Raw genomic sequence first — 16,593 nt, forward strand, 5'->3', positions numbered from 1 at the left:
AAGATATAGGCAAACTTAATAATATAACATGATGAACATCGGGGATCTCCTGATGTTCCGATGGATATGAAGCCCAGTCGAACGGTTCTTCAGCACCTCAGGGGTCTTCATCCTTGGATTATGTGCTGTGATGGATTTCAGCTTTTAACAAAATACCTGCAAAAACAAATCCAATTTTAATAATCATTTAGTTACACAGAGTTGAATAAAAGCAAATTGTATGGAACAAAGCATAGGCAGCAAATCATGTGCTCCTCTAAACTTCAGATGGAGAAATAATTGAATTTTCTGTGCAATAAGCATGAAGTGTGATACAGATGAAAATCCTAGAAAGTTGCGTGTTTAGTCAAGTAGTCACTGCAAAAGGCTTTCAATTTAAAGACAAAATCATCTAATTGTATTTGTTTGAAATAAAAAAAATGTTATCAGGTATCTCTGATGCAACTGAACTTAGGACATCTTATGTTTCTAATTTCTTTCTAACTGTAAAGAAATATAATCATGACTCGTTGCTTCATCAAGAAAAGGAAAGACAAAACAAAGTTTGGAATTACTAAACCGACTCGATTTTCTACTGCTGTAACGTACGTTTCATGAACTTATTTTTTGGAAAAGTAATACGTTTCATGAACTGCAGTTCGGCAAGGCGGTGACATCCTTTCCAGGAAGCATTGATCGCCCTAAAATATCATAAATTTCTCAGCAGCAAGTCACTTCTGCTTCCTCAATTCTCTCCTGGTAAAGTTGCTGGAGAATAGTTGACTTAGATTGCATGAGGTACCTTGTACAATGGCAAAGAACATCTCACAAATATGGGGCATTACATGATAAAGGTGAAGAACATACCCAGATTTCATTAGTAAAATTCATTGAAGAAAGCATCAGAATAACATCTTAGCTAAAAGTTTATCTCCAAGCACCATCGCTTAGGGTCAATCTTTAAAAAATAAAGTCAGCAGAGTATCTGAAATTTGTTAGAAATTACAAACATTATTTGCAGGGATGCTGAGCAAGTAGATAGTAAATCACACTGTAATGGCATGACTATAATAACATTAAGTATTACACGAGCTTCGATTGTTCAGGTGTGAATGTATCCAAAATTAAGTAACACCCATAAAGATAAGTGGAGCTGCTAACTTATCAAACGCATAGGAAAACAATTGCCTAATCCATGTGTATGCTACAAATATCTGCCTACACACATTTTCTTATCTGCGTTTTTAATAGAACTTGCGCTAGGAATAGGTGAGCCAGAAGGAGGAGGAGGAGGGAGAAATCTGACCGTACTCAAGGAGCTCACTGCATTTGGGAGGCCGATTCCAAGGCCATAAAGGCCATGAAATCACCCACATCCAGGTGCATCTCAAGATAGCAGAGGGGATCAAGAGATGAGGGATAGGGTGATACCTAAGCCGTCCCGCCGACTGAATGAGTCAGCGGCCGCGCTGCATCCTGACCAGATCCGCCTCGCGTCGACCTCTGACGCTTCCCCGCCTCCTGGAGCCCTTGCGTAATCGCGCAGGAGGTTGGGCGCTGCGTCAGCGGGGCGAACGCCCAACCCCGCAACCATAGCTCGCCTCGACGGAGGAGCATCATGCCTCCCTGTCGCCAGCTCGCCTCGCCCATAGATTAGGAGGATAAGTCCCTCAGGAATCACAAACGGCCGGCCGCCGCCGAATGCTAACGCGGTGGTTGCAAATGGCCACGGCCACGGGCGTGTGATGGCCAGGCGGCGGCACCGGGGCGGGCACCGCGGATTGGATAGTTGGGGGCGCGGCGGCGTCGGCGGAGGAACCCCCGTGTTCTCGTGTGAGGCAGTCAACGACGACGGCTCCATATGAAATGTTTTTTTTCACTTATCGTCGGGTAGTGTGGACTCCGGGTTGATTTTGAAAAAACAGAAGAGTTTTTTTGCAAAAACATCACGATGGATGGCAGAAGCGCTCCCGTGCGTTGCCACGGAAGAAAAAAAACATAATCTCCAATGATGGTGACCACATTATGTTCACATATCATCGCTTGATTTAGAAATTTTGTGCATAAATGCAAGAAAATGTTTCTTCTTTTAAATTTATTCACAAGTTGAAGCAATCTTTATATTTTCAAAAAATATATATCATGGTTGTCAAAAATCTTGGTAACTCAAAGATTTATTCTGAATTTCAAGATTTTTTTTAAAAAACATACAATAATAATCCGATCCATCCAACAGTTAATTCTTCAAAATTCACACAGGTATATTGTCACAAAGACTTAGGAGCATTCATGTTTAACTGCATACATTAGATCTTTCGTGAACAATTTTACAAATATGGGAATAATTTTAAAATCGAGAACATTTTTTACAATTCACAAACATTTACTAAAAATCATGAATATTTTTTATATTTCGAACGGGTTTAAATGTTTTCTTTTGAATTGGCGACCAATTCAAGAAAAGACGAACATAATTTTTTATGTTGGAGGATTTTATTTTAAATTCACAAACATTTTTTGAAACGCATGAATTTTTCTGAATAAACAAACATTTTTATAAATCAGTCATATATTTATTAAATTCATGGACATTGTTTTGAAATTTGCAAAAAAAAAAACGGCGCTTTTTTTGAATCCTATTTCTATTTCAAAAAAAATTCGTCACCATTTCAAATAAAAATTCCTATTTTTTAATATGCAAAAGTTTTTGTAATTCTAAATTATTTAAATTATCAATAAACAAAAATGGAACGGAAATTTTTAAATAAAAAAAGAAACTAACAAAACAGGCATTAGCTATTTTTAAAATTTTAGGACAGTTTCTAAATGCATTAACATATTTTGAATTAGAAATCATTTTGTTAAATGCCTTTAATAATTTTTAATACATGTAATTGTACTTGAGATCATGGACTTTTCTTATTGTACAAACATTTTTTCTAAAATTGCAAACATTTTATTGTATATGCGAGCAGTTTTTGAAGTCACAAACATTTTAACTTTTTAAATATGTTGATTTATAATTTTCAGTTTATTAAAATTTTAAAGATCATTTGAAGTTCTAGATTATTTAAATAGAAAAATGAAACGGAACTGAAAATAAATAAATAAACAGAACTAAAAGCAGGCGCATGTGCATGGGCCGGCCCATATGGTGTGCTGGATATTCTTCCAGCATGCAGAGCGTAATATAGGAGGTTTTTACATGGGGCGGTCCAGTCTAAGATTTTTCGCTTTGTGAAACGTTTTCTATTACTTACCGGTGGCATGGTGGGTAATTTATGCACACTTTAGGGGTAATTTTCAAAACGGACGACCAGAAACCGTATTTGCTTTATTATTAGGAAGAGATAGGGGAGATTGGCAGCTTGACGTACCATACCATATTGCCCGATCCAAACCAAAGCAAAATCAATCAATCCCCGCATAGAATAGAAAGACCAAAATCGTGCGTTGCGTTGCGTGTTGGGCATGGATTCGAAACCAACTCACGTACATAAGGCCTCGTTTGGTTAAGGGGGATTGGGGAGATTTTGAGAGAAAAATCCCCGAGGGCCCCAGAAACCCTAAAGATACTCGGGCGCCCATTTGATAGGAGGGGTTTGCTTAGCTCAATCCCCTCCGTTCCATTCAATCCCTTCCTATCCACGTGTTTCAAAACCCTCTTCAGACAACTAGTGGAAGCAAAACCCCAGAAATTTGAGAGGATTTGGTGGAACAAAGGGATTCACCAAATCCCCTGAAATCCCTCCCTCTCAAAACCTCTCCAATCCCCCTTAACCAAACTAGGCCTAACGATCCCATGAAATCCCTCCCTCTCAAAACCTCCCCAATCTCCCTTAACCAAACTAGTCCTAACGGAGACAGACTCCCTCGTGGATCATAACATCTGCGACTTCTCCTTGCTCATCGATCTACACGCCCGCCTGCCGGCCGGCCACATGGAAGGGACCGACGGCGACGGCGACGGCAACTGCAACGGCGTGTGCTTCCCCTACGACGTGCTACTCGACATCCTCCGCCGCCTCCCCTGCGACGCTGCCGCAAGTCCCGGCGTGTGTGCCGCGCGTGGCGCGCCCTCGTCGACGCCCACAGCCTCCTCCTCCTCCCGACGGTGTTCTTCGACGTGACCCTCGGCGGCGCCCCCGCAGGCCGCATCGTGATGAGGCTCTTCACCAGGGACGTGCCAGAGACGGCGGAGAACTTCCGCGCGCTCTGCACCGGCGAGAAGGGCGTCGACAAGAGCGGCAAGCCGCTGCACTACAAGGGCAGCAAGTTCCACCGCGTCATCCCCGACTTCATGTGCCAGGGCGGCGACTTCACCCGCGGCGACGGCCGCGGCGGCGAGTCCATCTACGGGGACAGGTTCCCCGACGAGAACTTCAACCTCAAGCACACCAAGCCAGGGATGGTCTCCATTGCCAACGCCGGGCCCAACACCAACGGCTCCCAGTTCTTCATCTGCACCGTCCCCTGCCCGTGGCTCGACGGCAAGCACGTCGTCTTCGGCGAGGTCGTCGAGGGCATGGACGTCGTCTTCGGCGAGGTCGTCGAGGGCATGGACGTCGTCAGGAACATCGAGAAGGTGGGCTCCCGCAGCGGCACCTGCGCCAAGTATGTCGTCGTCGCCGACTGCGGCCAGCTCCCCTAGGCATTCATCAGCCGTTCGTCGTCCTCCCATCCCATGTCGCGTCGTTGATCTAAAATAAGTTTGCGTGAGTCGTGTCTTCCCTTTGTCTGTCTGATGAGATCTCGATGGTTGGTTTAGGAGGGTTTTAGGTGCACTCTTTAGGCTGCGCTTGGACTGGGTGTAAAATAATACAGAGGTATTCTTTTACACGTGTAATTTACCGGTCAATGAGTAATTTCGGACTAGAAATGAAACGACCGATCAAGGCATGTATTTTTTACGGAGGTATTTCACGCGCAAACGCTGATCCAAACAGGCCCTTAGGTGTTTGGATCTGTGCGATCGGCGGCCAAGGTTATCTTCCATCAAATTTATAAGCGGCTACAACATTTTGTCATAATCAAAGCCACAAAGTTTCATAATTCTTCGTTATTTTGATTGCTATATTTTTTACCACCACCTCATTTATGTGTTCTATTTGTGGTGTCGAAGAGGAAAGTATGTTTTATGCTCTGGTGTCATGCACAAAAAGGCTATGTGTTGCGTTTGGCGATAGGTATATATGGGATCTCCCCGGAGATGGTATTTTTTGTGAATTCAGGCCCCTAGTGGTTGTTATTTTTTCTTAATATCATATGCTGTACGTGCGCTCGCAATTCGTGTTTATGTTTTGGAGCATGAATTTTGAGAAACAATGTGACTTTTGGAGAGGGAAGGGAGACCGTCCTTAGTCCAGTTAAATTTCTATAGAGCTACTGAGCGTCATTCTCCGGGTAAATCCATATTATCTGAGTACCATGTTGGCCTCCCTCCCGCGGTTACAAATGTTGTGTGGCTGCCTCCTTCACTTGACTGTATCTCTACTTCTAAAGGGGCAGTTGATAGCCGGCGCTCACTGGTCTATTTTCGTCCATCCTCCCACCGCTCTGGTTTATTTTCGTCTTCTCACGCTACCAAAAAAGACCACGCCGTGAGCTGCTCTATCCCTAGCGCACGACAAAAAAAACGAACATGGTCTTTTTTCGTCCACCCTTCCACCGCTCTGGTTAATTTTCGTCTCTGCACGGTATAAAAAAAGACCATGACGTGAGTTGCTCTATCCCACGCCCATGCCAAAAAAAACCCGCACATTCATGCGAAATAAAAACACCGCCGATCGTCATTAGGTTTCCCCCGATCGCATAACAGCCCCGCCGCACATCGCCACCCTACGCCGAAGCCGCACTCGCCGGGGGGCTCCCTCAGACCGCCGTCGTCAACGGCGGCGGTCTGTTGCGCCGTCATCGACCGCGTAAATGATGCCCGTCGGCCTCATCGGTGTACTTGATCACCGTCGTCGCTGTTCTTGAATACAGATTGCGGATCTTCAAGGTATTATCTATGTTAATCTCACTACAATCCCGATCCAGACGTTCATGGTTCTGGATCTACATAAGTACATCGGATCCTGAACCTGTGCATGGTTCTGGATCTACATAAATACATATGTAGAGATGACGGTCAAAGTGCTAAGATCTACATAAATACATCTTATTATGAACCTGTAGATGTTTTCGGATCTACTTAAATCATCTGGTAATGTTATTTATACTCCCTTTCTTCTTGTTCTAGATGGAAGTTAACACGCATGCAGATGATCAATTTATTAGCAATTGCTTTTCAACTAGATAAAGAAACTAAGGAAAAATCTTACTGACCATGGAAAAACTGATTGTTCATGATTTGTTATTTGTTATTTTCGTCCACCTTGGATGGTATCAGGAAGTTGGCTTTCTGGAGGATGCTCGGGCTTGTCCTGCAAACCACACAGTATAGAACTTCATGCAGATACCCATATAGATAGAAAATTCAATAAGCTAATGTGTGTAGAACCAAGGATATGAAAATAAACGGTGACCTGACATCTGTAGTTGAGAGGGCATGTTTGACAATATCATTTGTTAAAAGCCAAGGTGTACCATTTGTTATAAACGGAGCAAGCATAAAACCAAGGAGCTAACATGACAAGCTATAATTTTGTATTGAGAACCATAAGAGTCCGCGTATAAGGAAGCTTTTAGAGAGATCGAGTCCATTTGCAATTCAGTTCGAAATATAAAAAACCGTACTTCCGGTTGAATATGCACTACATCTTGATATAAGTATGCTTTTGATGTGTATGGCAAGCTATAATTTTGTATTGAGAAAATACAACCACATAGATGGACCTTAATAATGAAGATCACAGAGATGCTCTTTTACTCGATATGACCCTTTGCCAAAAGAAGAAAAACACGCGAGTACCTTATTTAACTTCTAAAAAATGGATTTTCCATTTTTTTATGAAAGAAATCTCAAATAGTCCCTCCATATCAGCTGAATTAAAACCCTGAAACCACTGACATTTTATCGGTAACCCTGAAACCTATAAGTGTGAAAGCATTGCTACTAAATATCTGTGCATTGCTACTAAATAGGGTTACCATGTTTTATCTCCAAGGATGCCTGATGAGGCCATGCTGAGTACAAACTCACTCATTTTAGGAATGGGTAATTCAAAAAGCAAGTCTACTCAAGATGCAAAAGGTTTAGATGTACTTACAGGTATATGACCTGCTATTGAGTTAAGCTATTCATGTCAAACATTCACCCAACGACATTTTCTGCTGTACACAATATAGATGGGGCAAATATTGATGAAGACAATGCAAATGGCATAGCCGTAGCTGACAATGATGACAACAATTGCAAAATTGGATCAGGTATGTGTTGAGGTATCGAGTTAACCTACTCATGGCAAACACCATACGCAACTTGGCTTTTATTATGCAGGGACTATAGATGGGGAAAATATTGATAAAGACAATGCAAATATTGCACCAGGTATATGTTCATGTGGAACACGAGACGCATTGATCTATTATATGTCTTTCATAATTAATACAATGCAAATATTTCTTTCATAATTAACAATGATATGTTGTTTGAGTTGATCAGTCATGATAGGTATGGTAAATTTAAAAAGCAAAACAAGTTCATGTGGACGCAATGAATTATTGTGTGACAAAAAAGTGGAACATATGAACACAAACATGCAAACGTTGTGTTCACCAGCTATATTTTATCATGATGAAAACGTGCATCCCCTCCCGATATCAAGTATCGTTGTTTGTCTATTTTATTTTTCAGCATGAGTCGGCATTTTTTTGAATACTGGCTTTTTTGAGTCTGATTGAGTATTTGTTGTTTTTGAATAAAAGCCACCCCAACTAACATGACACGAGGGGTTGTCTTTAATAACACCAAAGAGGCAGTCTGCTTATCGAAAGACAAAACAAATTTGACTGACGAACAAAGGGAGAATATAAACGCAAGGAGGCAGTCTACTTATCGGAAGAAAAGAGATATGCTTATCCCAGATGAAAAACTTACTCCCCTTACGATTGCAGGTAAGTTTGTGTTATGTTTTCAGAATATCGTATTGATTTATAAGACGTCATGATTTTCTGAATAGGTTTTCATAATGATGTTTAACCAGCCAACCCAACTAGCTACGGTGTTACATCATTCTCACATGACGATGCAGAGTTGTCACTATCAACTACACTCCATCATGATGAAAACGTGCCTCCCCTTACGATATCAGGTAGCGTTTTTAGATGTTTTATGGTTCATCATACTGGCGTAGCGTTGTACTTGAATATGATGATTAGTCATTGTATTTTGAAAACTGTATCTTTAAGGAGTTGTCGTGAAGAACACCAACAACAAAAGCGAGTACCTCCAATTGTACGCAAAAAAAATTTGACTGATGAACAAAGGGAGCAGATAAACGCAAGGAGGCGGGTTTCTTATCAGAAGGAAAAAGATATGCTTATTCCAGATGAAAAACTTACTCCCCATACGATGACAAGTAAGTTTGTGATATGTTTATGATTAACGTAACGAATTGCGCGATGTTTGTGATATGTTTCTGAATATGTTTTAATAATAATGTTTAACCAGTCATATCAACTGGCTACAGTGTTACATCCTTATCACCCAACGATTCAGCGTTGTCATTATCAATTACAGGCAAACATGATGAAAATGTGCCTCCCCTTACGATATCAGGTATCGTTGTTAAATGTTTTCTTAATCATAATACTCTTGTATGTTTGCACTTTAATATGCATTGTACTTGTATATTGTATTTGCATGTATGTTGACACATTCTTTTCCAAACAGCCAACCCTTCTCTAATGAAGACAGGAATTGTCTTGAATAAATTCAAAGAAACAATGCAAATTCCTCCAGTTGGACGCAAAAACATTTTGACTGATGAACAAAGGGAGCAAATAAATGCAAGGAGGCGGGCTTCTTATCGGAAGAAAAGAGATATGCTAATCCCAACTGAAAAACTGACTGCCCATACTCAGACAAGTAAGTTTGTTATAAGATTCAGAATATCGTGGCAGTCGCTGGATCTTTAGTCCCGGGTTTTGCCCCGAACCGGGACTAATGAGGTGAACCGAACCGGGACCAATGCCCCGGCAAACCGAACCGGGCATCGGTCCCGGTTTTCATTTGAACCGAGACTAATGGTCTTTCGGTCCTCAGCATCATGTGAACAAGAGTAGAACCGGGACTAATTCGTGCTCATCATCTGGTTTAGATGCGGGAAGAGACCATTTAATGCTATTTGACAAGGGGAACGGAAAATACTTGGAATATTAGAAGACTTGTTTTCACCATGTACATTATTTCGCTCTTAGTTCTACTCTTGTTCTAAAACTTGACACATGTGAGGTATAGTTTCTCACCTTGCTAATGTTCCCACTTCTGTTAGTATTAGTATTTATGATCTGATTTAGTTTTATGAGTGTAATACTTCTTGATCTATGTCTCCTACATGATAAGCTTTCGCAAGATCAAGGAAGGAAGTTTGTGTTGCTAAGTCAGCACTTTGCCCTAAAGGAATTCATTTTCTTTGACAATAAAGAAAGCGAACCTTTTTGTGTGTGGCCATTTTCCTCTTAGGCAGTGACAGGTCGTTGATATGGTATCTTGTTTATGGAGTGTGCATGCTAAACTAGTTTGCTGCCCTGGATGAATTTACTTGTTTCAGAATCGTTGCTTTCTGACACGGAATGGAAGAACTAAGATGAGGATTTCTTTTAATACTCGCAACAATTTTAGCGAATCTCTCTTCACGCATATTGAGATTTCCCAAATATTTTCCATTTTGCCACCGTCTTTTGACAAATCCTATTTACCAATGCAGGCGCCGATTAACGTGTGTTATGGGGGTTCGAACCGAACCAGCGAGCTGCGGGTTCCAAGTATGATGCAATAACCACGAGGCCACTTCTCTAGGACGTGATTGATTACCTTTCTTTTGGGTTCATACACTTACTGTTTTTTTGAATTTGTTCGTCATTTCATTTTTACATTTTTTCTTTCTTAATTCTTATAATTTCTGATAAATGATAAATGCGTGAACTTTTTTCAATTCCCGCCTAATGAGGATTTTACTTTAATACACGCAATAATTTTAGTAGCTCTCTCTTGTCGCGTATTGCGATTTCCCAAATATTCTCCATCTTGGCACACCATCTTTTACATCACTTGCTCGAATGACCCGTCGTTTTATTGAAATACGAAGGTTTTTTTGTTTTTGTTTTTTGAGGCAATCTACAAAGCTATTTCTTTGCAGAACGAAATACGCAGGTCCAGATCGGCCTCACGTCAGGAACATTGGGCCTTAGCCCATCATTCCTCCAGTCCAGATTCTCAAAAAAAGAAGACAAAAAGGCCATCATTCCTCCACTGCAGGCCGCAGGATAAAATGGTGATCTTCCCAACCACGCCGCCCATGCCCTCCCGCAATCGAAGCAATCAAGCGGCTCCACTCCGAGCCGCAATCCGCAATCGAAGCGGTTCCCTTTTTTAGTGGCAATCCGGAATCAAAGCAGTCCTTCCCGGGCTACAATCAGAATCAGGTCCTCTTTCGAATCCAGTCTCCGAGTTTCCATTGGTGGCGGGAACCCAGCAGCTATATATATATATCTATATCTGGCCGGGCAGCACCGCCAATCTTAGGCCCTGTTTGGAACCATAATAGATTATGATAATCTGGATTATGAAGATAGATTATATAATCTGGTTTATAAAAATAATCTAGGTGGACATGTTTGGAGGTCAGATTATATAAACTGTAATCCAGGTTTACATTGCATAATGATATGTTTGCCCTCTGTTTTATTAAAAAAAGGAGGGCTGTGGTGGTAGGAATGTAATTATCTCCAACTTTACAAGGGTAATGAGTCATTAGCAATCCATAATCTGATTTTAGCTGGTATAGAATAGATTGTGAGTTTTTAATAATCTATCCATCTAGTTTTTATAATCTACATCATAAGTTGTCCTGTTTGGAGACATAATAGATTATAAAAACTGGATTATATAATCTGGATGGTTCCAAACAGGGCCTTAGTACAAGAAGCGCAGCAGCAACTCCCTAGACATCAGTTTTCAGACTAACCGGCGGCAACTCAGGCGATGGCGAGGACTAGTCGCCGGCGACGGGCTGCCAAATTGACGGCCAAACCATCGGCCAAGGCGGAATCCTCCCTCGACAGTCTGGTGAAGTGGTGAGTTGGTCCTCCAAAATATATAAATACTTCTCACAACAAGGAATAGTACTGTAATATATAGGAACCACAGTCAGAACTCGTGGACAAAACTTAACCTTCTTTCTGTTGGAAGCTACAAAACTTGTATAATCAAATTTGCGCCCTTCTGTGGGAAAGTATGATAAATTGCCATCAGCAGATCTACGAGGGAATCATGGGGGTGTCCTTAGCAACCTGGGGTCAAATTGCAGTCTTTGACACAGCATTCAAATTGCATCTTTCAAAAATTAGTTTTTAGTAGTACATTTTTGTTACAAATTTGTCTTATCTCACAAAGAAGGAACAGTAAAAAGTACTCCCTCTGTAAAGAAATATAAGAGCGTTTAGATCGCTATTTTAGTGATGTAAATACTCTTATAATTCTTTACGGAGGGAGTAGCAACCATAATTAGAACTCTTGGACAAAACTTCAACTTCTTGTTGGGAACATGTCGAAATTCCTTCTTTCTGTTGGAAACTATAAGATGCGTATAATCAAATTTGCACCGTTTTGTGGGAAAGTATGATAAATTGCCATCAGCAGATCTACGAGGGAATCATGGGGGTGTCCTTAGAAACCTGGGGTCAAATTGCAGTCTTTCACACAGCATTCAAATTTCATCTTTGGAGTCTTATCGAAATTTAGTTTTTGCTACATTTTTTTCATCGATTCTGTGTTGTCTTAGGCAAATCAAAGCTGCGTCTTTGGGACAGTAGACAAACTGCATCTCTGAGACTATCGATACTGCGTAATTGTCTGCAATGTGATAACAACTCTGATTTCTTTCAACTGCAGAAATGTAAGGAAGATGATAGGATCAGCAAGTTGCCCAATGACATACTGGTCAACATTCTTGACCGCCTCGATTTCCGTGATGTTACAAGAACAAGTGTCCTCTCCAGACGTTTGAGTCAGCTTCCTGCCAATCTCTCACGGCTTCAAATAAGTGCTTGCGATTTTCTGTCCCCACAAACTAGCATATCTGATGATAAATTGGACAGAAAATTGGTTCGGACCAATGCATTGCGTAGGATCAATGCAGTCAATGCAGCCAATGCAGCTGTGGTCAAAGCAACAAAGAGCATGCTGGCACACAGGGATCCAGGTGGATGCACCATCCGCCTCTTGAGCACGACGTTCTACTTGAGAGGTGATACCCCCATATCCATTGGGCATACTGTTGGCAATGCCATGGCGACACTCAAGGTCGAGAAAGCCGAATTCTCTGTTTTGACAGAAAAGGAAGAGTGCGAGATTGATGATCTGGTGAACTACGGGACACGGTTTGTGTCATTTTTTAATGAATGTCACAATGCATTTGCTGGTCTCACACGCCTCTACCTGGAGAATTTGAGATTCCGTGAATCTGACTTTGTCTCCAACATCCTTGTCACTTGCAAGCAATTAAATTATTTAGGTTTTTTCAATTGTGACACAGAGGATTGGATAACTCTCGAAGTTGAACACGCACAGCTCAGTGACCTCAGTATTGTCAATTGCTGTTTTGACATGGTCAAACTCACCTGGGTTCCGAAGCTCACATGGCTGGCGCTTGAGATTGTGGGATCTCCGCAAGAGCCACCACTGGTGCTGGGCTATGTCCCATTGCTTGGGGTTCTGAGACTCTTAAATATTACTCGCAAAATGGTCAAGTTGAGTACGTTTCTTCGTGAGACCTCTGTTCAAGACCTAACATTGGGGTTTAAATGCGAAAAGGTAAGTTGTGGGTTGATTGCTTTGTTTTGGCCTCAATTGTTCTCTACTCATTCTATCACTTGCTTATTGTTGCAGATTTGGGTTCAACCAGAGTGTTTGACCAGAAGGCAGGCATATGTGTTCCAGCAACTAAGGTTTCTCAATCTCGATAAAATTCCTGAAGGGTATGATCTCACCTGGACAATGTTCTTTTTGGAAGCGGCGCCGTCCCTGGAAGAGCTCTACATGATGGTATGTTCTTATAGCTAATAAAGCTTGTTCTATTCTTACTTTCTTTTTGTTTACTTCTCGAGGAGTTGCTCTACTACCCGACTGGATGTCCTCACCTCCCTTGTTTTATTATTTCCATTGCATGGTTCCATGTGACTGTGCTTTCACTTGGAGTCCAAAGTTAACCTCTTCTCGTATGGGTGCCATGCATGTAGGTAGTGGATCATAAATGTGAAATGGAGATGAACCAGGAGATTGGCGAGAACAAGGGCGTTGAGTGGGAATCACCCACACCAAATTTCAAGCACCGCTGTCTGGCCAAGTTCATCCTCTTCGGCTTTAAGGCTAAAGACTACATGGTGAATCATGTCAGGCGTGTCCTGAAGGCAGCGGTGAATCTACAGGATGTGTACCTATATGATAGAATGGCATGCAGGAAGTGCTTAGATGAATTACAACGTGAGTGCCTGCATGATGCATGGGTGCGTTTAGAATGCCCAGGCGCAAATCTGCCGATAAAGTTCCCGTATACAGATGAGGATCAGCGTGCAGTCCGGAAGCGATTGCCCCGGGGCATTGGACCACTTGCCAAAATCCACATCTTCAGATCTGTTGAAATAAGGGCTGAACATCAACCAAGGGTATGTTAAGACTTGGCTTGTTTAATAATGGCTGAACATCGATCAAGGATTAATTGAGACTCGGCATGTTTAATACTAGTCGGTTGAAGTCTTTGCTAGGTTTTATTGTTGGGTCTGCTTTTGTGGTTGCAACTCCTTGTATAGCTAATTTCAGCTGAATGTACTCCCTCCGTACTGTGATCTAAACGCTTTTATATACTCCAACCAAGTTAAATTTAGTGATCCAGTTAAATTTGAGACCCAAGTGTGTAGAGATATTAATATTATAAATTGGAGCAACTAATTAAGGCACGGGTGTAAATCAAGGCTCCAGCAAAAAATTATCCCCAAATCTAAGTACATTGCTAAAACAACTTTATGTGAAAAGTAGCGTAGAAGTCCGTTCTGCCTAATCTCAAGAGGATACAAAATACCATATGGAGGAAGACATTCAGAGGGCCAGGAAGCTGCATCGATCAAACATTACACCCCTGAACAAAAGAAAAAAGCAAGCCCTGAAGAGAAGCCCATTTTGATCGGCTCCATGTATTTCATCTGTTGGATCACAGGCCGGAAACACACACGCACGGTGAAGAAGAAAACACTGGGACACACACACGAGAGATCTTTTGGTGCCGTTCTACTTGCCTCCGGCGTTTCTATTTCTTCCTCTTATTTAACTAGATTACATGCAAACATGGCCATCTAAACCCGGCCGGACTCTTCGCCATGATCCGCATGACTAGTGCCATCCCACAAATGCGTATCATGGCTCAACTAACCCAACTAACTTCACGTACTAATAGCCGCAACGTAAACAACGTACGCTTCCGGCTAATGACCCTATTTCCATGCTTATTACAAAGACCACGTATATGCACACGTCCATCCCGTGTACACACGTACATTTTTTTCAAAAAACAAACATGCATTAAACAGTAAACCCTACATGCGTGCCAATGCAACAAGATTATCCAACATCATCTACTCTATACAACCCATGTAAATACATGTATCTTTTTGCGGGGATGTAAATACATACATTAAGGTGGTACATGTATTTGCACATATCAGTACACATATACTCACTCCATTCCAAAAATACTTACAAGTTAGAGGCTTGTGCTAGGGAAAACCTTACCTTCGGCCGGCCGATCACGCTCGCTCGTCCGCAGACTCGGCGACCATCGGATCCGGCAGCCGTTGTTTCATGACCGTTTTTCGCAGCTGGGTGTCCGCTCACGTTGCTTGTCTTGCTGCTAAATCTGGGAGGGCGATTGGGCCGGTGACCTAGGACGGCGGGGCGGTGGCCGACCGCGGCATATCCAGCACGGTGGTGACAGTGACGAATATTGTGGTGGCCGGCGTTGACTCCAGCAGCTATGCATGCTCATCCCTTCCCCCCCCCCCCCCGGCGCGCCTGCGCCATTTCTATGGGTCCTCCTCCGGCCGCATCATGTAGCCCCCTACAGAGCTCAATGCAACGTCGTTCTACGGTGGGCAGCAGCTGGGCGCCCCGCCCGGGCGCTCCCGAAGCTAAGTACGGAGGAGTGGCACTTTGTAGGTGTTCCCCGGGGCGTTTTCATGGTGCTTTGTAGGTGTTCATGGCGGTCCTCCCTGGGGTGGCTTCACGCTCGACGATGGTAGTGGCTTGGTGCCTTGGTGTAGGTAGTTCAACGGCGCGGTAGGATGTAGGGGGTGTGTGTCGCTGATGCAGTAGGTTGGGGGGTGTCGATCTGTGTGATGGATGTGGATTGGATGATTATTTGCCTTATGCTCTTGAGATGTTGAAATGTTTTAGAATTGTATATTGTGATGGATGTGGATTGGATGATCCTGTAGAGCTCATGTGACCAGAGTTGATTGATGGATGTGATTCAGAGATGCAGTGAGAATTTTTTAACGTTTTTAAATTCTGATGTTGAAATGTTTGTCAGTTCTGAATTATGTATCCCGACATCAGCATGCACCCTCACAATGAGTGTACCAATATGTAGGTTTCAATTAGTTTCTGTTTTTTTGTTGTTTCATTGAGTATGAATGAGATTTAGGGGTTTTGTAATTATGCCGCTGAATTTTAATGAGTTTCAGGTTTTGATTCCTTCCTAAATTCAGTGGTACTGACTTTTTTTTTTATTTGAATGTGATGCAGAGTAGCCTAAAGTCGTGTGATCATAGTTTCAAGGTTGCGACATTTTCTGAATTTCTCAAGCTCATGTAGCTAATATTTTTCTGAATTTTGAATCGTGTATGTAATGTTTCACTAGTCTATATACCTTTCATTTTATTAGATTACTAGAGATGCATGCTCATAGCATCTTGTTTTTCATTTTTGGTTTGTTTGCAGCATGCCCATCTACCAAACTCGATGGTCGGCAAACCGGCTGCGCGAGATAGCGAATGCCATCAAAGGGAAGAAGAGGGATGTGATAAGAAAGTCCAGGTTCGGTGATTTTCTATACATCTCTCCTTTCATTCCTCCTCCAGAAGAGCTTCCCGATTTCATAGTCATGAGGATTGACACCAAGAAGCGTGTTTTTAAGTATGTGATCTCTCTTCCTTTCATCATTTGTCTCCTTTTTTCCATACTTGTTGCATAACATGCTTTTCTCGGAACATATACTAACTTTTAAATTTTGTGTACTACATAATTAATGATAAGAAGAAGATACACTTTACAAGAGAAATGGTTAAGAAGATATTTAATGTGCCATCTGGTAGCAGACCGCTAGAATTTGGCAAGAGGGGCAAAGATGACTTCCCTAAAGTTTATTTGGATGGCGAAATGGCTCCAATACCCTCCAG

At 42.1% G+C, this 16,593-nt stretch overlaps 2 protein-coding genes and 1 pseudogene across 2 annotated transcripts; all 3 read left to right on the forward strand.

The window, feature by feature from the left end:
• The first annotated feature begins 3,920 nt into the window (after window positions 1-3,920).
• LOC123403897 lies at window positions 3,921-4,630 on the forward strand (annotated as a pseudogene).
• A 3,864-nt stretch (window positions 4,631-8,494) lies between these two features.
• On the forward strand, window positions 8,495-13,207 carry LOC123405902. Its single transcript, XM_045099420.1, has 5 exons — window positions 8,495-8,501; window positions 8,594-8,701; window positions 8,816-9,010; window positions 11,928-12,958; window positions 13,034-13,207. The coding sequence occupies exons 1-5, from the start codon at window positions 8,495-8,497 to the stop codon at window positions 13,205-13,207; spliced, it is 1,515 nt and encodes a 504-aa protein (XP_044955355.1).
• Window positions 13,208-13,390: 183 nt separating this feature from the next.
• On the forward strand, window positions 13,391-13,971 carry LOC123405509. The gene has a single exon (XM_045099168.1). The coding sequence runs from the start codon at window positions 13,405-13,407 to the stop codon at window positions 13,816-13,818; it is 414 nt and encodes a 137-aa protein (XP_044955103.1). The 5' UTR covers window positions 13,391-13,404; the 3' UTR covers window positions 13,819-13,971.
• The last annotated feature ends 2,622 nt before the right edge of the window (window positions 13,972-16,593 follow it).

Source organism: Hordeum vulgare, chromosome 6H (assembly GCF_904849725.1).
Source record: "Hordeum vulgare subsp. vulgare chromosome 6H, MorexV3_pseudomolecules_assembly, whole genome shotgun sequence".
NCBI lineage: Eukaryota > Viridiplantae > Streptophyta > Magnoliopsida > Poales > Poaceae > Hordeum > Hordeum vulgare.